Below are 27,526 nucleotides of genomic sequence, written 5' to 3' on the forward strand. Positions count from 1 at the left end.
TAGCATTTATCTATTGTTTAATTATTTTCTACATATAAAAACCCAAGTGAGAGTCTGTTAATTTAAATGGTATGAATTATTAGTATTATTTATATTACTAAATAAATACTTAAACGTGGTAAAAAAAAATGTTTTCTCAAGTAGTACAAAAGGTATACAGTGAAAATTGTCTCTTTTCAAACCCTGAATACCCTATTCTTAATTCTCAGAAATAGGCATCACCAATAGATTTTCATGTATCCTTTCAGAATTTGTGTTCTGTGCTTATTTGTGTGTGCATGTGTACTTTTTAATTTTGTTAAAACTATTTTCCTTACTCTTTTCAAGGTCTGTGTAATAAATATTAATGTTATCTAACTCTTAATGTGTGTTGCTTTTCAAAAGAAATACATCATTTGATGATACTACCAAAAACATGCTCAAATCGGTTGCATACAACTGCCTCTGTAGCATTTTTACATTTAATTTTTTTTCTAAGTTTATGTGTGTTGGCAAGGAGTGGAGGTATCTTTTAATTTGTGCTTTTATATTCTCTTTGTTTCTTTTTCCTAGAATTCTTTTGAATTATCAGCCTTTGTATCATCGCATTTTCCTTCTCTTTGTCCTCTGAGTTACAGTGTTTTTGACTTTCTGGGTATTTAAAAAAAAACAAACAACTCATCTTCCACCTTCAATTATTCTTTATTACTAAACTAATAGAGAGAATCCTCAAGCTTAAATAAAAATCCAAAAGATTGAGACTTTTAAAAATTTTCTGTGCTATAAAAGGAAATTTCTCTATAAAATTCTCTATAATGAATTGCATAAACTATCTAAATTGTTTTGTTTTAATGAAAGTTAAGATTCCTAGAATTGTCATCCTAATTTGAAAGAAAGCTAACAACTCAATTACTTTTTATATCTTTCATGTAACATTCATAATTTGATGATATTTAGAGGTTTATTTCTTCTGTTTTGGTGGACTGTCCTATCATATTAGTAATTTAAACATCTGTTCTTTTTCACCACCTTCACTTGTATATGGAATGCCTAATTATATCGTTTTCTTTTAACATGTTTATAAAAAACCTATCTAAGTTTTTAAATGAAACAGATATTTTATTTTTATGTTTATCTCCTGTAGTTTTTCAATCAAGTCCTGGTGCTGGGAAGATCATCAGTAAGTGATTTGTCAGAACATGTATTTGATCTGATTCAGGAACTTTTTGCTATAGATCCTCATTTATTATTATCTGTCATGCCGCAGCTTGAATTCAAACTGAAGGTAGGACTGACTATAATTTCTAAGCCCTTTAACATTTAAGAGAAAAATATATATCATATTGTTTTTCTCTAACTGTAAAAGAATAAAGTTCTTTATTATTAATGAGTTCAGTTTACCTTCTTATATTTAGTTAAGGTATGCATTTTTTTAACTTTTTATTTTATATTGGAGTATAGTTGGTTAGCAGTGTTGATAGTTTGTTGATCAAACTATCAACATATAGTTGATAGTTTCAGGTGTACAGCAAAGTGATTCAGTTATGCACTCGGGCTTTCTCTAGTTGCATCGAGCAGGAGCTACTCTTTGTTGTGCTGCACGGGCTTCTCATTGCGGTGGCTTCTCTTGTTGCAGAGCACAGGCTCTAGGGTGCGCAGGCTTCAGTAGTTGTGGTGCATGGGCTCAGTAGTTGTGGCTCATGAGGTTCAGAGTAGTTTAGGTACTCTCTATATATAATTAGGGTGCCCCCTTTGGAGTCACCAGTGTGTGCTAAGCAGATAGCCTAGGAAGTTTTTATAGCTGTGGCGATTTTCTGTAGTTATATCCCTGAATCATATAGCTACAGCTTTTTATAGTTAAAAGTCCTAGGTTACAGTCCTCTGAGAACAATAAAAATACTTGAGAAAATGCTTCAACATAACAGTTTGTTTGATTTTGCTTTATACTGGGCCACTGCATGCAACTGTATACACTGTCCACTGTGTGGGTCCGTAGAGTGCTATTGTCCCTTATGTTTTAAGGGATACTCTGGAGTTGTGCTACTTAGCAGCTTTGCTATAGTCAGAAAATTTGCCACATTTTATATATAAGACTTTTTTCATGCTAGGCAGAGATAGACATTTACATTTATTCACCAATTTAAAACATAAAACAGTCATAATTGCTTTATTTTGCTTTTAGAAAATTTTTACAGAGAATTGTTCTGAATCAATTACTTTGTAATTAGAAGCAGTAACAGAGTGGTTACCTTTTTCAACTAAGGTTGAAGAAAAATAAAAACTAGGTGGTCATTTGAATTTCTTTCAGAAAGTCACTGGTAAATTACTAATGCAGAATTTCTCATTTTACCCATTATTTTAATTAACATTTTATATATATATTTGTATTCAAACAATGTATTAGGTAATATCTTAATGAGATAATTTTCACTTTGGTATAGATTACTAATAACAGCTGTACATCAGAGACACCAAATGATTTTTGCACCAGAAAAAAATTACCAGCACTATCATCATATTCCAACCTCACTCAGAGAACATATTTAAAAATTCAAAAAGGCAGGGGGTGGCTTCCCTGGTGGCGCAGTGGTTGAGAGTCTGCCTGCCAATGCAGGGGACACAGGTTCAATCCCTGGTCCGGGAAGATCCCACATGCCGCGGAGCAACAAAGCCCGTGTGCCACAACTACCAAGCCTGTGCTCTAGAGCCTGCGAGCCACAACTACTGAAGCCCGTGTGCCTAGAGCCCGTGCTCTGCAACAAGAGAAGCCACCACAACGAGAAGCCCGTGCACCGCAAGGAAGAGTAGCCTCCCCTCTCGGCAACCAGAGAAAGCCCGTGCGCAACGAAGACCCAGTGCAGCCAAAAATTTAAATTAAAAAGAAAAAGGAGGCAGGGGGTGGGAGCGAGTTTTCATTTAATTTTATTTCAGTAGTTAAATTACATAGATGTGAAATGTCACATTTGAAATAATCACTAAGCTACTAAAGTAGTCACCTTCAAGTAAAGTAAAATTTCCAGTTTTTCTTGTGTTTGACATTTAAGGGATAGATTGATTTTTCTTTAAAAAAATAAATCATGTTGGCTACTAAGTTGGACTTACTTACCAAAAGGCAGCACTAATCTGCATTGTAGTCACATTGCTTGCGAAAAACTTTGTGAAAGAAAATCATTTTTGTAGTTATAAGTGTTAAAGCTTGAATTTTCATTTTTATCTTTGTTTAGTAAGTGTGCCTATTTTAACCACAAAACCCCTATCCCTGAGAGTTGAGACATTCTTAAGGAAAAGATGATATCCTGGAGTCATTTTTCTTTTTTCACTTACTGCCTTTTCCCATAAATTTTTTTTTTTATTGACTTGCTGGTATTGCTTTAGACACAAATTATATTTGAACGCTTTACAAATTAGCAACTGCTTTTCATTATTGCTTTTATTTTCCTAGTGAATATGTGACTTTTAAAAAGTTTCATGCACCATATGGTTTCAGAATAACTTAATTTATATTAAGACGTGACATCACTAGTGAAAACTAGAACACTTTTTATAGAGTATATTGATTCAGGATAAGAAAATAGGCCTCTATCAAAAAATAACTTTAAGTTTTGTTTTGTTTTAAGTCAACAACTTTTATTACAACTCACATATTTCATAGAAAAAGGAATGTAGCGTCAAGTCTGGTTGTGCGAAAAACAGTAAAATGCAGGTTTGTCCTGGTTGCTGTCTTGACACCCGGGGCAGGCTCTCCATGACACCAGGCACAGCAGCTTCACTTGTCCAAGGCCCCTTTGCAGACGCAGCCCTGGGCACACTTGGCGCAGTCCACGGGGCAGCAGGAGCAGCAGCTCTTCTTGCAGGAGGTGCATCTGCAGGCTTCGCAGGTGCAGGAGCCAGTGCAGCTGCAGGAGCCGCCAGTGGGGCAGGAGCACTTGGGGTCCATCTGGAGGAGAAGTGAGGCCCAAGGTCCAAAGCACGGGACGAAGCCGGTTCACTGGTCCGGTGGGGGGCATCAAGTTTTGATTTTTTGTAGTGTTCAGTTCACCTGACCTTTTAGGTACTCTTAAGATTCATGCTCTTCTATTAAAATGAGTTTTCCTGAATCATGACATTATTCAGTATCATGTGCGCCAGTCAGCAGGGGAACCTTGATTAAAACTTCACGTATCAAAACCTTAATTGATATGGGTTTATGTTGGAGATCAAATTATAGGATTAGGGCAGGAATTATTTGTAGCTCTTCCCTTTATAGAATTTTTTCTAGGACTCTTACAGAATGTTAGAATTGAATGATTATCTTCATGTTTCTACAGCATCTGTATAGATTGCAAACAAGCAGTGAAGTAGGCATAAATTAACAGTTGGGAGTGTATGAAATAAGAGCAAAGAACCTGATGATCTAACATGGAATCAAGTCAACTTCTGCACAGTAAATGAGAGAACATGATATTTTAAAGTTCTTATCATTTTAAGCAGAAATAATGAAATTGTAGCTTCTCAGAAATGTTTCATGTTATTTTTTTGTAATCTGATGAATAAACCTCAGGGTTTATTTATTTTCTTTTTTCCCTTAGAGCAATGATGGAGAAGAGCGATTAGCTGTTGTTCGACTTTTAGCTAAATTGTTTGGTTCTAAAGATTCCGATTTGGCAACACAGAATCGTCCTCTGTGGCAGTGTTTTCTTGGACGGTAAGAGAACATAATTCTGTGGATTCTAACTTACATTTTGGAGGCTAGTGAATGTGGCGCACTTGATTAAAACCACACATATCAAAACTTTGATATGTGTTTGTGTCTTTAGTACCTGTGTTGCTGTCTTTATTGGAGAATAAATTGTAAGACAAATTCTTTATGAAGAAAGCTTTGTCTTATTTACCCACATAACAGGTTTTAATCTTTTTTGTGTGTGCTAAAATAATGTCATTAGAATAAATAATTCACATCTGAGAATGTTCAGAGTCTTAAATTTTTTAAATAAGTCATGAGACTGAAGACATCATGGTCCAAAACATGCTAGTGTGTACTATGTGTTTTTTTCTAGAAGTTTTCTAGGTGTTAAACTTCTAGAAAAAAACATAGACAGTACACACTTATTGGTTTTAGTAGTATGCTTTTGGATGTGTCTCCTCAGGCAAGGGAAACAAAAGCAAAAATAAACACATGGGACTACATCAAACGAAAAAGCTTTTGCACAGCAAAGAAAACTATCAACAAAATGAAAAGGCCACCTGCTGAATGGGAGAAGATATTTGCAAATGATATATGTGATAAGGGGTTAATATCTAAAATATACAAAGAACTCATACATAAGTCAACCTGATTTAAAAATGGGCAGAGGGGCTTCCCTGGTGGCGCAGTGGTTGAGAGTCCGCCTGCCGATGCAGGGGACAAGGGTTCGTGCCCCGGTCCGGGAAGATCCCACATGCCGCGGAGCGGCTGGGCCCCGTGAGTCATGGCCGCTGAGCCTGCACGTCCGGAGCCTGTGCTCCACAACGGAAGAGGCCACAACAGTGAGAGGCCCGCGTACCACAAAAAAAAAAAAAAAAAAAAATTGGGCAGAGGATCTGAATATACATTTTTCCATAGAAGACATACAGATGTCAACAGACACATGAAAAGATGCTCAACATCACTAATCATCAGGGAAATGCAAATCGAAACCACAGTGAGATACCACCTCACACCTGTCAGGAAGACTGTTATCAAAAAGACAACAAATAACAAGTGTTGGCAAGAATGTGGAGAAAAGAACTGTGTACTGTTGGTGGCAGTGTAAATTGGTACAGCCACTATGTGAAATAGTATGGAGGTTCCTCAGACATTTAAAAATAGAACTATTGGGAATTCTCTGGCAGTCAGTGGTTAGGGTTCATGCTCTTACTGCCAAGGGCCCAGGTTCAATCCCTGGTCGGGGAACTAAAATCCCACAAGCCACACAGTGTGGCCAAAAAAAATAATAATGATGAAAAATAAAAATAGAACTATTATATATCTGAAGAAAATAAAAACACTAATCAGAAAAGATACATGCACTAGCTCTATGTTCATTGTGGCATTATTTATAATAGCCAAGATATGAAGCAACCCAAGTACCCAGTTAGTAGATGAATGGATAAAGTAGATATGGTATATACATAAACAAGGGAATTTTACTCATCCATAAAAAAAGAATGAAATTTTGCCATTTGGGATAACATGGACGGATCTAGAGAGTATTACGCTAAATGTAATAAGTCAAACAGAGAAAGACAAATACTGTGTGATTTCATTTACATATGGAATTTAAAAAACAAAACAAATGACCAAACATAACAAAACAGAAACAGAGTCATAGATAAGGAGAACAAACAGGTGGTTGCCAGAGGGAAAGAGGGTTGGGAGAGGAAAGAAATGGGTAAGGGAGATTAAGGGGTAAAAAAATCACATTATTCATAATTAATAAATATGTTTTTAAATTGCCCAATAAATTTAAAACTTGAGAGTTTCTCAGCTTATCCTTATTATATGCAGTTCTGAATTGACATACTGAGTTTCATATTATTAAGTTCTTACAATATATTAGACCTAAAATAGCAGTTACAGGTTGGTCCCAGCCATATGAAACTTTTTTGCTATGAGGCAATATGGCACATGTATTTTATGTACTTATCTTTGAATTTCTGGGTCTGCCTCATATATGATTTGCTTTCTACCTCACATTCCTCTAGTATTTTCCTCCTATTAACTTCTTGCAAATAGATTTTGAGTATTTATTTTTTGTTTTGTAGCATAATTTTAAGCTCCAATTTTTGGTTCTCCAGTGAAGGTAGTTTGGGTTGGAGGATGTGTTTATACCGTTTTTGTTTTAGCATGGTGAAAAAATCCTGTTGTAAAAAATATTCTTGTGAAATTATGTATCTTTTTACTTTATATTTTTCCTTCAGTACAAGTTAACTGTCATTTTAATAAACCAACACATCTTATAATCAGTAACTTGTTGTTTATAGGTATTTACGTAGCGTTGATATACCTTATTTGAAAATAGTTATTTTGCCTTACAATTAATATTAGCAATCTTTTTCTATGTAGATTCAATGACATTCATGTTCCTGTGAGATTAGAAAGTGTGAAATTTGCGAGTCACTGTTTAATGAATCACCCAGATTTAGCAAAGGATCTCACAGGTAAGGTAGCTGGTTTATTGAAGTATGAGAGTGATCACACAAATATATTTTAGTTGTGGCCTTTGACTTTAACTTCGGTTTCTGAATAGGTTTCACTCTGGCACTCTTTCAGGTCTCTATCAGTCATGGACTACTAGTAAGGGATTTCATGTTTATACAATAAAATTACATTTGAAATCTTCACATTGTAATCCTTTGGAATTTTCTGGAAATCATAGTTTGAGGAAGTAGACTCTTCCTTATGACTCTGGGTTTGGGCACAAATCATTATATCTGTGTGATAATTAAATATAGTAACATATCTAATAATAGGTGGGAAAATGATTTCTTCTGAAGTAGACTAGAATTTCTCATTCTTCTCTTGAAGTAGAGCATTTAAACCTACTTACTTGGTTGTAACAAATAAATAACTGCTATCAAAATATTGTTTACCAAAAAAGAGGAAATAACTTTGTTTGTATCGTAGTTATTTAGGATTTTTTTTAGAGGTCACAGAATGTTATTTTATGTTGCGTAATGTGAAGATATATACCTGTCAGCAAACCTGCTATAAGCATTTTTACTATATTTTAAGTCTTTTAATATGTATCGTTAACTTAAATTCTAAACTGTATTAAATCAGGTGCTGATTTGATTTCAGGTGCCGATTTGGCTTTTCCAGAATAGTTGATATAAAATGTTTTATTAAGATGTGACTTTACAGTAGTAAATAGTGTGGTTTAGTTTATTTTGTTATTATGTAGGGTATTGCCACCTCAAAAATTAAATAATTTTAATTTATGCCACATTTTACAATCATTGTTCCAGTATGGACATAAACTTAAAAGCATTAGGTTTTTTTTTGTCATTCTGAACATAATGAATATTATAGCTAACATTTAGCTTAATTTTTTCTCCTATTTCAGAATACTTGAAAGTTAGATCACATGATCCAGAAGAAGCTATTCGTCATGATGTCATTGTTACTATAATAACAGCTGCCAAAAGAGACCTTGCCTTAGTAAATGATCAGCTACTTGGCTTTGTAAGAGAAAGAACACTGGACAAACGGGTAAAATCTGAGGAATTTTATTCTTTTATAATTTACTGTGTTTACATTGTTAGCAAAATACAATAGAAATTATTTTCTATTTAAAGTTTTTCTGTGTGAAAGTCAAACTAATACAATACCAAATAAAAAGCTAATAATTTGTATGTTTCCTGTGTATCTTTTAATTATCTTTACAGATGAATACATTGGATTCTGTAGCTTTTCAGATCTTAGGCATGGGTTTTTTAGCCTACCTTTACAAAAAGAGCAGCTAAATTAAAGTTTTATTTTACCTTTACACTTACATGATGAGTTTCAGAAGGATAGTGATTGATCACCAGTATTTATTTCTTTTATAGTTAGCATCTTCAAAAGTAACTGTCTTAGAATATCATACTTTCTATGAAAGTGGTGTTTCCATACTGCTGTGCTAAGCTAAGGGCCGAAATGATGTTTAGTTACTATTCTTTTTGTGTAATTTCCTCCATGTGGATGCAGTTAAAAACGTGGGTTGATAAAGAAAAGCAGTACTAAGAACAGTAGTAGCAGTTGCTAAGAAAGTGTCAACCATGAGTAAGAGATACACAGGCAAGGCAGGCTGATTAAATGTGTTACTTACTAACATCTTCAACAAAGGTTGCCTTTGCAGTGTGGTATTTTATTTGAAGCATAGTTGAAAATCTGCTACCCTCTTGAAACCAATGTAATTTAGCTATAATTTCAGAGTAGAAAAGCAATATCTTGCTATAGAGATATAGCAAGATGCATTCTTTTTTTTTAACATCTTTATTGGCGTATAATTGCTTTACATTGTTGTGTTAGTTTCTGTTGTATAACAAAGTGAATCAGCTATATATATACATATATCCCCATATCACCTCCGTCTTGCGTCTCCCCACCATCCTCCCTATCCCACCCCTCTAGGTGGAGACAAAGCACTGAGCTGATCTCTCTATGCTATGCGGCTGCTTCCCACTAGCTCTCTGTTTTACATTTGGTAGCGTATATATGTCCATGCCACTCTCTCACTTCGTCCCAGCTTACTCTTCCCCCTCCCCGTGTCCTCAAGTCCATTCTCTGTGTCTTTATTCCTGTCCTGCCCCTAGGTTCTTCAGAACCCTTTTTGTTTTCTTTTAGATTCCATATATAGTGTGCTAGCATACAGTATTTGTTTTTCTCTTTCTGACTTACTTCACTCTGTAGGACAGACTCTAGGTCCATCCACCTCACTACAAATAACTCAGTTTCGTTTCTTGTTATGGCTAAGTAATATTCCATTGTATATATGTGCCACATCTTCTTCATCCATTCATCTGTCGATAGACACTTAGGAGCAAGATGCATTCTTTAAGTTCTTTTGAAATAGTTGTAGGAGACAGATACATAAAGTAGACACCGTTTAACTTGTTCAACTGTGTCAGTAATTCTAACTCTGAGAGTTTTTTCCCCTTGGCTTTAATTTAAATGAAATGACACTCCCTACTGGTTAGTTGTTAACTACCCCCTCTCCCCCGCCCCCTACTCCCAAACCAGATTTCAGGTATTGCCGTTTGTGTTACTTCCTCCTTTTAGAAACAGTTCACTCCTACTTCTGTCAGTGTTTGTTTATAGTTTCAGGAAGAGTTGAATAAATGATTCTTGCTAACTGAGACTGTATGATATGGTCTAATAATTCAAATAACACCTACTGTGCATTTTAGGAACTGGTTTTTGGTGTAATGAATTAAATGACCTTGAGTATAGCCTTTCTGAATTTTGTTTTCTATAAAATGTGGGGACAGGACCTAAATCTTTGATTTCACGGCTTACATTCTTTTGTTTCATGTTAGACATGTCAAAAGACATCTGTTACCTGTTATATGGGAACAGAATTTCATTTCATCTACCAAATAGCATACAAATGAGAAAATTATACTAAAAATTATAAGAAAGTATTAACTTAAACAAGCCAAAGATGGGACTCCCCTGGTGCCACAGTGGTTGAGAATCTGCCTGCCAATGCAGGGGACATGGGTTCGAGCCCTGGTCTGGGAAGATCCCACATGCCGCGGAGCAGCTAAGCGTGTGTGCCACAACTATTGAGCCTGCGTTCTAGAGCCTGCGAGCCACAACTACTAAGCCCATGCACCACAACCAAGAGTAGCCCCCGCTTGCCACAACTAGGGAAAGCCCGCATGCAGCAAGGAAGACCCAATGCAGCCACAAAATAAATAAATATATTTAAAAAAAAATAAGCCAAAGATAAGTATATTCTGATTTGTTATTGAGACAAATAACTTGTGATTATTATTACATCGTACTGTTGTTCTAACTCTAGATTTTTATAGTCTACTTTTCTGTCCACTCTCCTCTCACCACCTTTCTTTCCTCCTCATAAACCATTCCAATCTCTTTAAGTCCCAAAGAATCTTTCACGGACTAGGATGTGACTAGGTAAATAATTTGCCCTTTTAATCTACAGAGTAAGGAAGTTCACTTAAGATGATCACTAAGGTGCTTTCCAACTTTGTAATTCTAAAATCTTGATACTAAATTTTGCTCTTATTATTCTGAGTTAATATCAAAGGGGATGTAACTAGGACAAAACATTCCAGACGATAGGACTTTTGTTTGCAGAGTGAATTAGACGCTTTCTCTTTTATTTTTTAATCACTTCTAAAACTTAGCCAAATTTTTTTTAGACAGAATCTAATGAAATCTTTTGTAAGATTTACTATTGCTTGGCTTTGAGGGAAATAAAAAATTGGTAGGTGATTTAGCAGTATTTGCACTGGATGATTTCTAAATAGGAACATAATCAAAATTGTTGGTTAAGTGATTTGTCTGCCTTTTTTGAAAATTAATATTGTGCTAATCTATGCACACATAAATCTCACTGTGCAACCTAGTGAAGAAATGGTAATTTTTGCAGATTTGTATACTAAAGTTTGGTATCTAGTTTATCCAATAAACTTTATACTTTCTAGTGGCGAGTAAGAAAAGAAGCTATGATGGGTCTGGCTCAGCTTTATAAGAAATACTGTCTTCATGGTGAAGCAGGAAAGGAAGCTGCAGAGAAAGTCAGCTGGATAAAGGACAAACTTTTGCATATATATTATCAGAATAGCATCGATGACAAGTGAGTCTAATATGTTGGTAAAATGGTTGAATATAAAAGTGCTTTTAATTTTTAAATATTTCTGTTTAATTTTTTCATAATAATTAGTTTCTCTAAGTTTAGAAACCACTTTCTACATATTTAGACATACCATGTTTAAATAAGACTCCAGCCAAGACTGTGAGTTAGCATAATAATAGTGAAATATGCATGAGATTTGGACTCAGACCAGAGACCAAATGTTCATTCTGCCCGTTATTAGATCTGTGCCCATGCGCAGCTGATTTAACTTCTGTGTACTTGATTTTATCTAAAAAGGAGTTAATAATAAGCCTTTCTTACAGAATTGTCTTATGGATTAAATAAAATAATGAATGTAATGCCCCCTAGCTTACTGCCTGGCAGAGTAGCACTATTTAATAACTGTTAGTTATTTTTTCCTTTTTACAACACTGTAAGTACCAATAGAGGTATTACTGGATTTTTTTAATTGAAGTATAAGTGACATACAGCATTACATTAAATTTCAAGTGTATGACATAATGATTCTATATTTGTATATATTGCCTAATGATCACCACAATGTCTGTTTAACATTCGTCCCCGTACATGGTTAGGAAATTCTTCTCTTGAGATGAGAACTTATATTGTTTTCATTTTCTGAATGTTACTTACAAATCTCTGTTGGATTATAGTAATGATTTCGGTTTTTGCAAAATACTTTGCAGTGTTTTATTGAGTTAGACTGACTACTTTGACATGATCGATTATGTATTTCATTGACTAATGAAGAGCCCTTAAATTTTCTTATTCCAGTGATGTTGAATAATAATTATAAGCTTAGCAAGAAGGATATTTTAATATTGGTGAGGAATTTAGAATGTGGAAAGGAGACAGATGTGCATAAGAAAAGCTGAATTTTCAGGAAGATGAAGGAAGAGCCCCCTGATTTTACTAAATGTGACAACATGGGAAAGGAGCCAAACTAATCAAAGGAAACTTTTTTTTTTGAGAATTAATTATTCTTGAGATCATAGCTTTATGTGTAATGTTAAGTAATTTGCTATAGCTCCAGACTGATGAAGAAAACAGGTAGAACAGCCTAGCACCCTTACTTAGGAATAATATATAACCCTTTTAGGACAAATGTTTCATACTGATAAAACATAAAGTCACAAATAGCAACAGTAGCTCTAAATTTTAAAATAGCCATACTTGCAAGGAAAAGCATTGATCACATACTGATCTTTTCCATTGTATTTTCACAGATAAGTATCATCATTGGTGTGATATCTTTGCATGAGGCGGATAAAATATGAAATGGCTGTGGCTTCTAACAAATAGAATAATTCTGTTACTTGGGTTTTTTGTTTGTTTGCCTTGTAGACTGTTGGTAGAGAAAATCTTTGCTCAGTATCTTGTCCCCCACAACCTGGAAACAGAAGAGAGAATGAAATGCTTGTATTATTTATATGCTAGTTTGGATCCAAATGCTGTCAAGTAAGTTACTTTTTGAATGATTGGAGTATTTCTTGAAGATTTTATAAAATTACTTCATCTTATTTAATTAATTGTTGTTGATAGGGTTGTTGCTTCTTCTGCTTGAATCAAGAACCTCAGATAAGTATTTATAGAGAAAGTTTTTATTAAAGTCCAGTTAAGTTAAAAGCAAAAATATTCCTATATGCATAGGCATATTTGGCAACTGAGCCAGTAATATGGTTTCAGGGATTCAGAGAAGTCCCCATGTCAAAATTATCTTTTGTTCACCTGTTGGCTGGGATCTGAATCATACTACTGGAGCTTTACCATACTAAGCCTAAGAGCTAAGAACTGGTTCTTTGTCAGGAGAGCGTGTCCAGATCACTTCTATGTAGAATAACCATGTGATTGATTGTCCAAACAGATATTTTTGAGATTGAAAGGAGGCACTAGTAATAATTTTGTTCAGACAACTGGCATAAACTTTAACTATCCCAGGCTACCTAGGATGTGTGGACATTCCACTTTAATAAAGCTTTTAAAAAACTAAATAACTCCTGTCATTGAGAATTCTGATTTTTCTGAATAAGAACCTCAGCTGTTCCATTTACATATACATATATATTGCCTTTAATTTCTTATAATTTCAAATTTACAGAAAAGTTGTGAGAATAAAACAAAGCTTTGTGATATCCTCTTTAGGCAGATTCATAATTTTTGACCATTTGCTTTTTATCATTTGCCATTTGCACATACTTTATATATGTATTTTCTTCTGATCCATTGATAGTGATTTGCAGACATTGGATCCCTTTACCTCTAATACTTCAGTGTGTATTCCCTAAGAACAAGGATACTCTTATATATAACTAGAGTGCCTTTATGAAAATCAGGAGATTTAACATTTTAAACTATTGTCTAATCCAGTGTGTATTCAGATTTCTTCAATCGTCAAATAATGTCCTTTTGGGATGTTTTTTTCCCTTTCTAGGATTACACATTGCATGTTTAATTATCATGTCTCTAGTCTTTTTAAATTTGGAACCATTCCTCAGTCTGTCTTTGTCGTTTATGACTTTGACATTTTCCAGAAGAGTATTGCCTAGGCCAGTTATTTTGTAGAATGTTCTCTCAGTTTGGATTCATCCAGTGTTTCCTCATCATTGGATCAAGATTATGCATTTTCAGCAGAAAGTCCACAGAGTAATGTATCCTTGGTGCATCCTATTAGGAGACATTAGCCATCATTTGAAAAAAGGATTTGAAAGTGGTTCATAATGTTCACTGTAGGTGGTAAATCCCTGGCCTAAGGTCTTGATCTCTGTTTATATTTCAAAATATTTGACAAAGAGTACTCAGAGATAGACTAACTTCCCAGAGGTCTTTTGGGCACCTGAAATTACAGAGTGGGTTTGTGAGAGAAGAAAATCTGCTTTTGTGAAGAGAAAAGAGTCTAGAATAAAGAAACTCAGTTTAATTTAGCATTTTGAATCCACATCATTTCTAAGAAATTCATTTTTTGAAATAGTCTACACTGCTTCATGCATACCCCCTTAGCCTGGCATAAAAAGGCCTTCATGATCTGATCCTTTTCTATTGTATGTTCCAGCTTCCTTATGCTCCCCCAATCACATTCTGTGCTCCAAGCCTATAAATTTTTTTTCACTTTCCTGTATGTGCCATGAGCTTTGATGACATTTTATCTCTCTTTGTAGCAGAACATTCTGGCTTCCTCTGCTTAGACTGTCTCAGTTCCTTCAGTTTACCTGCCATGATCCTGTTCATCCTTAGAAACTTCTCAAATATTTTCTCTCATAAGAAGCCTTATATTAAGTAATTTAAACTAAACTCTGTTAATCCTAATAAGTAAATTTTCTGGTGCTTAAAATTTTAGGTAGAGGTAGAAGAATGGTGTAAGAAAAGTAGTAAGGTTGAGTAGTTACCAGTACTGTTTTATTATGTATTTTTTTTCATATTTATAACTTTATTTACAGGGCTCTCAATGAAATGTGGAAGTGTCAGAACATGCTTAGAAGTCATGTACGAGAACTATTGGATTTGCACAAGCAGCCTACGGTAGGTTCATGGTGTTTTATTTAAATTCAGCTTTAGTCATTGTTCATTTTTCTGTAGTCATATATAATGAAGCAAGCAAAAAGTATTTCATGTGTTTTGTTTTCCACATGTCAGTTAAACAATTTCTGTGGTTATCCAAGCTAAATTTGCATTTCACATGAATATAACAAAATTTTATTTTCCAGCATGAGCAAAAAAAATGGTGTTTTCCAGTTTATCAAGTATTTAGACACTAAGAAGTTATAGTTTATCAATTATCAAATCATTAGAATTAAACCTTAATATAAAATTAGAAGTCATAAATGTTTTTTTGCTCTGTGATTTGGTCCTTTATTATAGAGTCAGTATCAAATCAGGTATCAATCCTTTGAATATGCCAAAGTCAAATTAACAAAGAAATACTGCCCAACATTTTCTGGAAGGTGGATAAAAGAAATTTGAATAACCTCTTAATATACTTCTAAGCATATTTGCTAGAATAGGGGTTCTTAGCCAGGGAACCATACACAGAGACCCCTCAGTGGCCCAAGCAAGGGTTGTCAAACTTTTTTTGGTAAATGACCAGATAGTAAAAATTTAGGCTTTGCCAGCCATACAGTCTCCATGACTGCTTAACTCTGCCTTTGTGGTGCAGAAACAGTCAGAGATACAAATGAATGGGTATGACTGTGATCCAACGAAACTTTAACAAAAGCAGGTGGTTCATGGGACCATGCAGATTCAATAATAAAATAATACTCTTGTTGTAATGGAGGAAAGGGCAGTAGGAGGGGAGGTGATATATATTAAGTAATGGGCCACAAAATAGCTGATAGAACTCTATTCAGAAAGAAAATTTTTCTGCTCTCCACATTTTTAGTTAATTTTCTTTGGTGTATGGTTTCACAGTAATTTTGATATGATAATTGTTTTCATTATCTTCTCTGTTCAGTCTCCTGGCAAGATAACTTTCCTATGAAAGTTATATACTCTTAAAAATTTTTAAATAACTTCCTGCTGGCATCTCCTTTCATTCTATTTGTGCTAACTTAATAGTTGTGGGTACTTCGTAGTTCTTTGTCATCAACATAGGGTGTAGATATGGTAAGCCATTTTCTAGTGGGTATATTGTGATGGATTTTTTTTTAACTTAAAAAAAGTACAATACTGAGTATAGTTTTCTTACCAAAATTTGGTAGCACATGTGACAGCTTTTGTTTTTGTTTTAAATTTCAGTCTGAGGCTAACTGTTCTGCCATGTTTGGAAAACTGATGACCATAGCAAGTGAGTATGTGTATTCACTCTGTAGATATTATAGTAGACATCAAATAATTTACCCAGGGGGACTATCAATTTAATACTAAGTAAGAAAAACTAATCCTTTTCTTAATAATTTTATTTCTAAGAGCCAGATTGACTGATTATCTTTTGATGCCTCAGCAGTATTTTTTAAGACAGCTTGCCTTTAGTTTAGTGGTTTTTCTTTTGTAGTATTGATTCTCTTTGAATTTTATAGAGAATTTGCCTGACCCTGGGAAAGCACAAGATTTTGTGAAGAAATTTAACCAAGTCCTTGGTGATGATGAAAAACTGCGGTCTCAGTTGGAGTTGTTAATCAGTCCAACCTGTTCGTGCAAACAGGCAGATGTTTGTGTGGTTAGTAAATTATACTTTTATATTTGTTCTCCTAGCTTTGCTTATAGAAACTTACATTTCATTAAAGCCTTCTTTACATAGATTATTTTATTTGTGTGAGTTTAACAATACTGTGAGCTCTGAATTACCTAGGAGTATATCTGGTCAATTTAGTTCTCTTTACTTACCACTCGCCAGCCAAATTCCAGGAAAAACACTAGAGAACTAAGCCAGGGAGATTGATCCTAGGAATTGAGCAAGATAAAATGCTTTGATTTAGTAGACATTTATTAGGTAAATTAAATGCTTTTGTGTGTTGTGTGTGTATTTTCTTCTCCCATGTATTAGTAGGTAAATCAACAATAGTTACATTGGCATATACGCATTTATAGATAAGGTAATTCCTATTTAGGCTTTTGTCTTCATTCTATTCTTAAACTCTTTATTTTATAGAGAAAACCAATTGTTGACAATGTCAGGAAGGAAAAATTCATCCATTCATTTATTTAGCATTTTATGAGACCGTTTCTGTTTAATTTCATCTTTACCATTTACTACCAGTGAGACCTTTAGTAAGTTCAGTATTTTTGAGACTCATTTTTCTCATCTCTACATGTTAACAACCTCACAGGATTATTAAGAGGAGATAGATACAGATATCCTATATAGATATAGATACATGGCCCTAGACTGCCCTTTAGGATTTAAATAAATTGCATTTCTGTAGTATTACACATATATGACAAACACTGTGCTTGCGACCAGGCTTACAGAGATGAATAAGAGAAAGAAAATCATTTCAGTTATTTATGTCTAACTTTGTCCTAGAAAGATAATTATTTGCATATGTGATAAGGGATAAGGACTATAATAGATGTATATACAAAGTCATTGGGAATGTGGAGTATGTATTTTTTTCAGTCTAGTAGGAATATAGGGTCTCTAAGTGGATCTTAAAAGAGGAGTCGGGTTTCCCTGGTGGCACAGTGGTTGAGAGTCCGCCTGCCGATGCAGGGGACACGGTTCGTGCCCCGGTCCGGGAAGATCCCACGTGCCGTGGAGCGGCTGGGCCCGTGAGCCATGGCCGCTGAGCCTGTGCATCCGGAGCCTGTGCTTCGCTACAGGAGAGGGCACAACAGTGAGACGCCTGCGTACCGCAAAAAAAAAAGAGGCGTAATCAGGAACAGGTGGGAGGAAGCCAGTTTAGGGAAGGAAGCAGTGGACTCTTCCACTGGGCCTAGGGATGTGCTTGTGCCAGGTGCCCAGAATACTTCGCTCTTTGCACTTCTGAACAGGATGGTTTGCTGAGAACATTTAAAGGTTTCATTTACTTCTTCGGCATTTAGAATTCTAGTTCCAGAATACTGTATTCTGCCGGGCATCTACTAATATAATTGATCATAGAATGAAATAGCTTGAAAAAAACGCAGAGAGAATTGGTTTAACCACTTCATTTTACAGGTAAGGATTGAATTTTAAAGAGATGAAGTTTCTCATCCAGTGTTTCACAGCTGGTTATAGTGGCTGTGCTGCAAGTAGAGTCCAGATCTCACAGACCCTCAATAGTGCTCTTTCTATACATTTCATCATTGTTTGCAAGAACCAGTACAGACTGAGTACTGCTCAAGAAATGTGGACCTTGAGAATGAACAATCAAGTGGTATTTTTTGGTCTGAGAAAAATAAGACTTGAGCTTGAGTTTGAGAAATGGTACTAACATGAATTCCTACTATTTGTCAGAACAGAAATATCTAAGAGTTTCCAAATCCAAAATGTATATGTAAAACAGATGTTGTAAGGAAAACATCTCAGGATGAATTGATTGTAGGAAGCAGGAAGGTGGAAATGAGGACTGGACTTGCACTGGAAAGAGCATGGTAATGACACCTTTTTGGAGGAGAGGTTATTCTGAGGATATTTAAGAAATGGGCCACCAAATGGCTAAAAGAACTCTGTTCCAGAGGGGAAAATTTCTACTCTTCGTATTTTTTAGTTCATTTTCTTTGGTAAATGGTTTCACAGTAATTTCTCTCTTAGCTTACATTAGCATTGTGTATTCTGAGCACATTATTTAACTTTATCTCTATGTTCTCATGTGTAAAGTAGGATTTGTAATACCCTTTAAATGCTCAGGAAAACAACCACCGTTAGAATAGTTTTGCTGTTTCCCAGAACATCTGTATCATTTTGTCCTTCTCCCCAAAGGCTATTGTTATTAGTTATACATATCCTTTAATACCCACATTCCTTTTGTCCTCAGTAACAGAGTTAGTAGGAGTGGAGATCTGATATTTTTTCCCCTTTTGTTTCAATTCCATTCCTAAAAAATTTTAGCAAAAGTACTTTGAGCAAGGAATATGAATAGACACATACCGTAGATTAATGCGAGTATACGTGATGGTATAGTGAGAGGGTGAGCAATGGTATTGAAATACGTGCTGTATAGATTTGCGTTCTCTTTGCACTTCAAGTTTTGAGTTTCCGCACCTTGGTTCTAGTGGAGGACCACTTATTTGTCCTAGCTTCAGCTCTGCTTGCTATTTTATCCTCTAGCGTGTTCCTATGACCATGGTTCCCAAATTTTAAGATTTTCCAGGAATATTGTTAATTCAGCATTTGAGACAGTCCTAGGTTTGAATTTCAGCATTTACTACCAATTTGACCTTTAATAAGTTACTCAGCATTTCTGAGCCTCATATTCTTCACCTATAAATATTATCAATCTCATTGGATTGTTAAACGAATAAGATAAAATTAAAATTTATGTACGGCCTACTAGAGGGCCGCTTGCCCTGCCCTATAGGATGTAAATAGATAGTAATTCTTATGATGTTACATATACATGACAAACACTAAGAATTATTAAAATAGGTCTAGAGTGGGGTCCTGAATCTCCATCTTTTAGCAAAGTCTCAAAGTGACTGATGAGTAGTTCACGGACTATACTTTAAAGAAAAACCTTCCTTGTGGGATTATTTGGATATGCATTGTGTCTTCAGAAGTCCAAAGTATATTTTGTCCTTTGGTCAAGCCTACACCATTATAATTCATTACATAATTTAGTAAATTGTATTTTACATGCTCTCTCACCGAAGTTGCTGTTTAGGTGACAGAGGCAGGGAAATATTTCAATAGAGAATACAGTGTGTTAAATATTCTGACAGAATCATGCGCTTCATCCCAGGCAGGGGTGGAAATGGGAATAGCTTGTTCTAGAATAAGTCATTCCTGAGTTGAATCTTAAAGGATGAGTAGGAATTAGACCAGTATATGAAGAATGACTGCTTTATGTCTAGTTTGGGTGACTGGATATCAGAGGAGATACTTTAGGGATAGGAGAAGATAATGATGTATATGTAGCCTCCAGCAGTTATATTTAGAAATCTGAGATTCAGACCTTGTTGGTATGTATTAGCATAGTTATATCTCCTGGAGGAGGTTGAGAAGAAAAAACCAAAAGGAGAGAGAGATGCTAACTTACGCTATTTAGTAACAGTCATAGAATGCTTCCTGTTTTCTTTTAATATAATTTTTGTTTTTTTGGCCGCGTTGGGTCTTCGTTGCTGCGCACGGGCTCTCTCTAGTTGCGGCGAGCAGGGGCTACTCTTCGTTGCAGTGCGCGGGCTTCTCACTGCGGTGGCTTCTCTTGTTGTGGAGCACGGGCTCTAGGTGTGTAGGCTTCAGTAGTTGGAGCACGCGGGCTCAGTAGTCGTGACACATGGGCCCTAGAGTGTGCAGGCTTCAGTAGTTGCAGCACGCGGGCTTGGTAATTGTGGCTCACGGGCTTAGTTGCTTCGTGGCATGTGGGATCTTCCTGGACCAGGGATTGAACCAGTGTCCCCTGTATTGGCAGGTGGATTCTTAACCACTGTGCCACCAAATCATGCCTATGTAATGAAGCCTCCATAAAACCCCAAAAGGACACAGTTCAGAGAGCTTCTGGTTTAGTGAACATGTAGAGATTTGCAGAGAGTAGCAAGCTCATAGAGGGCATGGAAGCTCTGAGTCCTTTCCTTGTCCTATGCATTTCTTCCATCTGGCTGTTCCTGAGTTGTATACTTTTATAATAAACCAGTGATCTAGCAGTAGTAAGAAAATGTTTCTCTGAGTTCTGTGAGCCAGTCTAGCAAATTAATTGAACCCAAGGAAGGGATGGGGGTTGTGGGAACCTCTGATTTATGGTCATTTGGTTAGAGGTACAGGTAAACCTGGGCTTGCTACTGGCATCTGAAGTGGGAGAGTTGGGCGGGTGGGGGGTAGAGATTGAATTTTAGTATGCTCTGCTTGTGTGCAGAGAATTGCTTGTTGGTGGCTGGGGGGACACCCCCCCCCCCCGCCCCTGTTCACCATGTTGGAATTGGGCCCAGGAATCCAAAAGAATAGGTCACTAACATGAAAGTTAAAGCTTTGGAAATTATTTCTTGTGAGAGATGTGTTTTATCTAGTTTACTGATTCCAGCTACAGAAAAATATTGATAATACAAATCCTTTCAGGAATCTTTTTTTTTTTTTAACGCAGAAGCCTTTGTTTTTTAATTTATTTGGCTGCACTGCTGGCACATGGGATCTTTGTTGCTGCATGCGGTATCTTCATTGCAGCATGTGGGATCTTTTTTTTTTTTTAGTTGTGACATGCGGGATCTCTTAGTTGCGGCATATGGGATCTGGCCAGGGATCGAACCCGGGCTCCCTGCATTGGGAGCACGGAGTCTTAACCACTGGACCACCAGGGAAGTCCGTCAGGAATCATTTTTATTAGCTAGGAAAGCAGTAAATTATACAAGAGGAAATACCGTGTATGTGAAAGAATACTTTCTTTTTTAACTTTTTAAATTTTTTTTTAAAAAATTATTTATTTATTTGTTTTTGGCTGTGTTGGGTGTTCATTGCTGCATGCAGGCTTTCTCTAGTTGTGGCACACGGGGGCTACTCTTTGCTGCGGTGTGTGGGCTTCTCATTGCGGTGGCTTCTCTTTGTTGCGGAGCATGGGCTCTAGGCACGTGGGCTTCAGTAGTTGTGGCACGTGGGCTCAGTAGTTGTGGCACACGGGCTTAGTTGCTCTGCAGCATGTGGGATCTTCCCGGACCAGGGATTGAACCAGTGTCCCCAGCATTGACAGGTAGATTCTTAACCACTGCACCACCAGGGAAGTCCACTTTTTTTTTTTTTAAACAAATAGGTATTTCTTATTGTCAAAATGAGAAAGCAGATATGTATGAAAAAGAAAGGAGATATATAGATGCAGCATTTTTTTAAAGCTTTAAAAATTTTTTTGTAATAACAAATTAGTAAATTATAAACTGCTTGAGAATAGGGGCTATTTCCTTATTTCTTTGATATACCTTAAGAGTGCTTAAGTATTCTAAACAACTTATGTAATTGTAACTAGTAAATATCAATCTGCAGTGATAGCATAGATTTGCTCAGAAATTTCTGAGGCATTGTCAGGAATATAGAAAGAATTAATTTTCTTACTCTTTCTGCTGTCATTTCCTAAAAGGATTACATATGGTTACTTCTCAGAAGTAGTTCTCAACTACTTTTCAGTTGTAAAACATCTTTATCTGATGTTTCTGTTTGTGTATTGGAAGTATGTGTGAGTACCCCTTTTTTTTTCTGGAGTGTGTAAAGAAAACAAGGAAACTGTTTATTTGTTGCTGCTTACTTGCCACATACTAATTTGGCTTGTTGCTTATCCCCAGTATCACTTATGATTATGACATATATTATTTTAAAATAATTGTTATAAGAGATTACCGAAATATTACATACATAAAATATGGTTTGAAGGATTACTTAAATGTAAGATTGTTACATGGGAATACAAAAATGTCAGGTTTTTAAAACTGTGCCTTAATATTATTATTTACATGCATTGGTGTATTTTATATAGTGCTATTACTGTGCTTAAGTGTGATTTATTCTTTTTCCTGTTAGCATTTCCTTTATTTTTCTTATGCTTACATATGTATTACTGTAACTCTTTCCTAATGCCTAGTTTTTACATTTTTTAGTACTGACTATATAGTTTGCCTAGCAATTTTCCAGTGGCATATTTGTTGTTAGACAATCACTTGACTTTATCTTATGTTAAAGCAACTAAATTTTATACTAAGTCGGGCAAAATCGCCTCTTTGGGAGACCTGCACAAAATAAGTCTGATTTCAAAAGATAGTAGAGGGGCTTCCCTGGTGGCGCAGTGGTTGAGAGTCTGCCTGCCGATGCAGGGGACACAGGTTCGTGCCCTGGTCCGGGAAGATCCCACATACCGCGGAGCGGCTGGGCCCGTGAGCCATGGCCGCTGAGCCTGCACGTCCGGAGCCTGTGCTCCGCAACGGGAGAGGCCACAATAGTGAGAGGCCCGCGTACGGCAAAAAAAAAAAAAAGATAGTAGAGTATTTAAGTTGATTTTACATGTGTATCTGTGGTTTAGAGCAAAGTATATAAGGCCTAAGCACTCCCTAAAATATTTTTATTTTCTCAAATGCTGAAATTTTGCTTGATTAATTACAGCTTGCAAAATAAATCATGCATCTCCTAGTGACTAATAAATTTTCTTCAGAATCTCAGTCCTTTGGATTTACACTCTAATAACAAATATGGGTGGTATCTAATTTAATGTGACCTTTATAGTTAATTTGTGTCAAGATGTTACTGAAACTACAATAGAAATTTTTTTCCTTTCTCCTTTATCCCCTTGGACAAATATCCTTAAAATTTTTTTTTACCAAAAATTAATAGAGTGACTATCATTTGTTATTGCTTTATAGTTCAGAAAGCACTTATAATATGCTTTATCTTGTTAGCTAACATTTTACACCTATTCATCAGAGATAGTCAATTAAAAGCCTTGTTATTAAAGTAAATTTCTTACCCCAGTGCCCAGCACACTGTAAATTTAACCTTGTCTTTGGAGAACTCAGTCTTTACAAACATTAAGTCTTTATATTCTTTAGAAAGTTCCAGCAGTAATATCTTTTCTTTGTAGGAGCTCTTTGATGTAATGCCACCATCTTTGAACTCAACTATGTTCTTCCAGAGCTGAAAAACTTTATACACTTACAAGTCTTCCCCTCTTTAAAAAAAAAAAAAAACAAATTGTTGACTGAAATAAAAGTATTTTTTCAAACTATGAAATAAACCAATGAAACCCATGAAAGTATAAATTGTTTTAATTTTTTCAAAAGTAGAGCATTAAAAAGATTGTTTACAAGGTACTAATTTTATGGGAGAAATATGAGACAAAGGGCATAAATCATACCTTGTCACCCCCTTCCTTTTCTCTACAGTCCAGGTTTTCTAGTGATTGCCTAATGAGTATATCATTTTAGTCAGGCTGTAAAGCAGGAAAAGGGCTTTTTTACGCCTGATGGTTTTGAATCTTTAAATGCTTTTGTTGCCTGTGATCATTTTTATTTTGAAAAACATGAAAGAGGATGATACTTACTGTAAAAACTCTTTTCCTTTCTATAGAGAGAAATAGCCCGGAAACTTGCAAATCCTAAGCAGCCAACAAATCCTTTTCTAGAAATGGTCAAATTTCTGTTGGAAAGAATTGCACCTGTGCACATTGATTCAGAAGCCATCAGGTAAGCTAGGAAATATATTCACTCATAAATAGAATATAATCTGAAACTACAGTGTTGTAAGTTTAAATTCTGGGTCCCCAAGGAGACCTAAAAAGGTTTCCTGTACACCTTTTTAAAGGCAGAAGCATATATCATTGAAGTTGAAAGAAGGACCAAAGTTCATTTTTTGATCTTTGGTTTGCTTCACTATTGATTTTTTTGAGTTCTTGTGTTTATTTTTAGCTTGTATGTGCTCATTAAAGAAAACCTGGAACATGAGAAGGAAGAAAATTTTAAATCTATAGGCTATCATCAGCCTTTGAGTTTTCTTAACAGTTTTCATGGCCATATAGTGTTCTTTAGTGTGTATTATATTACCGTTCACTTGAGATATGTGAAAAACAGAATAATAGTTTGAAGGTAGCAAAAGATTGCCATTAGACTAATCTGCTTTCTAAACACATGTGTATTACTTACCAGTTTTTTGGCCCTACTTTATCTGAGTTTTTAGTTTATTTTTAACTTTAATATGGGTATAACATCTTGTTACATGAATGTGAAAATTAGTGATAATATGCAAAAAGTAAGCAGACTAGCATAATAGACATTGACAGCTATTGTTTTTAATTGTTCCCATAATTTCATGCATTTCACTTGTTTCTAATGATTTTCTGTTGTAAACTTCTGAGAATGCTTTTCCCTTGCACTAACCATTTTTCCAGTAGATTATCTACATATCTTTTTATGTTGGGTAACTAAATAGCATTTATTGATTCTCTTTTCTTTGGATTAGGAGACCTGGTTCTAGCTGTTATTTTATCTTATGTGAATCACTGCTTTGGTTGTATTGAAATTCCAATTGTATTAGTTTGCTAGGGCTGCCATAACAAAAGACCACAGACTGTGTGACTGAAACAACAGAAATTTATTTTCTCATATTCTGGAGGCTAGCAGTCCAAGATTCAAGGTATCAGCGAGTTTGATTTCTTCTGAAGCCTCACTCCATGGGATGCAGAGATAACTTTGCTTTCCTCACATGTCTGTCTCCTAACTTCCTCTTCACATAAGGACACCAGTCATTTGAGATTATGCCCCCCCACCCATTTGACCTCAGTTTACCTTAATTATCTCTTTAAAGGCTCTGTTTCCAAGTACAGTCACATCCTGAGCTGTACTGGAGGTTAGGACTTAAACACAATGAATTTGGGGGTACACAATTAAGCTCGTAATGGTGATGTTTGTAGGGGTTTTTTTTGTGGAGTTTTCTTGTTTTTTTTAGCTAAGATCTCCTTATCTTTTAATTTCCTTATTTGCAAGTAAGAAAGCTAAGGTTCTGAGAGAGACCAGGTGGTTTTTTTACAGCTGGGTAATAGCAAAAACCATAACTTAAACTGAGATTTATTGTTTTCAGTGTCAGTGTCCTTTGCTCTATACCGTTTGGTTTTAATGGGGTAATTCAAGGAAATGGTAGGCACTCTTTCCTTTGCATATTGATTTTGAAAGAGACATATAATTGGCATCAGGAAGCCTTTGGTATTTGTCTCCATGAGGCCTCACAGAGTTTCATTACTTTACTAAATTATAATAAGCTAGTGTTTGATCTCCAGTCTTAAAAGACCAAAAACTCAGTTTTTTCAGTAGTGTCATGATTGTTTGGGCTCAGAAAAACCAACTAACTTATGGTTAGGATGTCTAAGAGACTAATTTTATGCAAAATTCCAATTTATTAATTTTACTGAGAAATATATGTCATATAAGATTCCTTCCATGTAACCAAATTTTCATGGAATATAAATTGCAAACAGAGGGTTTATTTATTCATTAAACATACCTTTAGAGAAGTGATTTTTAAAGTACATCGGGCAATTGGGGAAGGAGAGTTACCTAACCTGAATTGTGTGAAACGTATTTGTTATTAGAAAAGGCTCCTGAAATAGATGGCACTTAATATGGGTAGTGAATGATCAGTAGGAATTATAGAGATCAGCCAGGTGAAGATTGCAGGAGAAGAGCAGACCAGGCCATTAGCCCTGTGTCATTGAGCAGGTTATTTAAATTACTCATCTTTAAGATAAGAACAATAATAATTACTAAGTGAAGTTTTTGAGAGGCTTAAATAACATATAGGTATGTAGAACACTTAGCATAATGCCTCACACATAGTTAAGTGCTAAATGAATGTTAATAGCTATTCTAGGAAGAAAAATAGCAGACACAAAAGAACAAAGGCAAAAGGAATCAAGAATTATTTAGAAAATTGCATATACTTCAGCCATAATGAAGGATTTGGGAAGGAAGCATTGAGAATAGTAGAAAATCATTCTAAGTATAACTTTTTAAAATATATTTATTTATTTTAGTATATTTCCCCCAGACTTATGTACATACAAATACACATATGCATGCTACAGTTAGTTATTGGTCTGTAGATAGTGGTTGAAAATGAAGTAGTGATTGTAATAATGATTGAAACCTGGGGAGAGGGTAAAATTTAGAAAGAGAAAGGTTGAGGACTGAATCCTGAGGAATATTAACAATTAAAAGGCTGGCAGAATAAAAGGAATTTATTAAATTAAAAGATGTTTTTTAAGAGGGCATGGTCAAAAGAGGTCAGGGGTCAGATACTGCCCAGAGTAAAATAGTAAATTCAAATATCCACTGAATTTAAAAATAGAAAACCACTACAATGCCCGGAATAGTTTCTTTGGGTTAGCAAGGACAAATCCAGATTACCATGGATTGAGAAGGGCATAGGATAGTCCTTCCACCCCACATCATGGTACACAAAGAAAATTACAGTATTTGAGCAGAGAAGACTGCTCAAGTCTAGAGGTGACTGGCCTAGCTGAGTAGGAGCCCACTAGATACCACTTGGCCATCTTGAGGTCTGAGAAAATCAAAGGGATATATACCATTATCACCCTTCTAAACTGCTATAGGAGATAAATTGGGATTTGGGGACAGCTAGTATAGACAGTTTAGCTATAAAAAGTAAAGGAGAAAAATGAGCTGATGGAAAGAGAGTAAGGTTGAAGAAGGGTCTTTTCTTGTTTTTAATGAAGGGATTTTGAATATTTGCATACCTTTAAAAGGTGCTAAAAGGAAAGAAGAGAGGTTGAAGATGGGGTAAGGGGAATAGAACTAGGATAGAGCACCATCCCTAAAGAAATGGAACAGGAAGAAGAAAATCTTCCCCTGTGGCATTAAAGGAGGTTAGAAAATAGGATATGGAAAATTACAGTTTTCACTCAAAGCCTCCATTGTTCTCCTTTATGTCAACAGTGAGGTAGTCTGCTCAGTGGAAGGATTTAAAAAATAGACCTGAGTTAGAATGGTAAAGATTTTTAACAGTTGTTATATAGGATAGAGAGAAACGGACACATGGATAATTTCCCAAGCAGTTTTGAACATGCATTTGGATTGGTGATGATCTTTTGCTTCATCATACTCTGTGAAGTATATGGAGTGTATATTATTTATCTAATTTAGAAATGAGGAAGAATACTTTCATAAGAGGAAGG

At 35.4% G+C, this 27,526-nt stretch overlaps 1 protein-coding gene and 1 pseudogene across 1 annotated transcript in view; one reads left to right on the forward strand and one right to left on the reverse strand.

Moving 5' to 3' along the window:
• Window positions 1–27,526, forward strand: part of PDS5A (PDS5 cohesin associated factor A) — a 117,968-nt gene that overhangs the window by 57,795 nt on the left and 32,647 nt on the right. The window contains exons 7-16 of the mRNA XM_065877521.1: window positions 1,124–1,264; window positions 4,548–4,663; window positions 7,043–7,137; window positions 8,043–8,188; window positions 11,134–11,285; window positions 12,651–12,764; window positions 14,741–14,822; window positions 16,038–16,086; window positions 16,319–16,458; window positions 23,911–24,026. Coding sequence (XP_065733593.1) covers window positions 1,124–1,264; window positions 4,548–4,663; window positions 7,043–7,137; window positions 8,043–8,188; window positions 11,134–11,285; window positions 12,651–12,764; window positions 14,741–14,822; window positions 16,038–16,086; window positions 16,319–16,458; window positions 23,911–24,026 — 1,151 coding nt within the window. The remainder of the gene's footprint in view (window positions 1–1,123; window positions 1,265–4,547; window positions 4,664–7,042; window positions 7,138–8,042; window positions 8,189–11,133; window positions 11,286–12,650; window positions 12,765–14,740; window positions 14,823–16,037; window positions 16,087–16,318; window positions 16,459–23,910; window positions 24,027–27,526) is intronic.
• LOC136123558 (metallothionein-1E pseudogene) lies at window positions 3,746–3,916 on the reverse strand (annotated as a pseudogene).

This window comes from Phocoena phocoena, chromosome 5 (genome assembly GCF_963924675.1).
Source record: "Phocoena phocoena chromosome 5, mPhoPho1.1, whole genome shotgun sequence".
NCBI classification, from domain to species: Eukaryota; Metazoa; Chordata; class Mammalia; order Artiodactyla; family Phocoenidae; genus Phocoena; species Phocoena phocoena.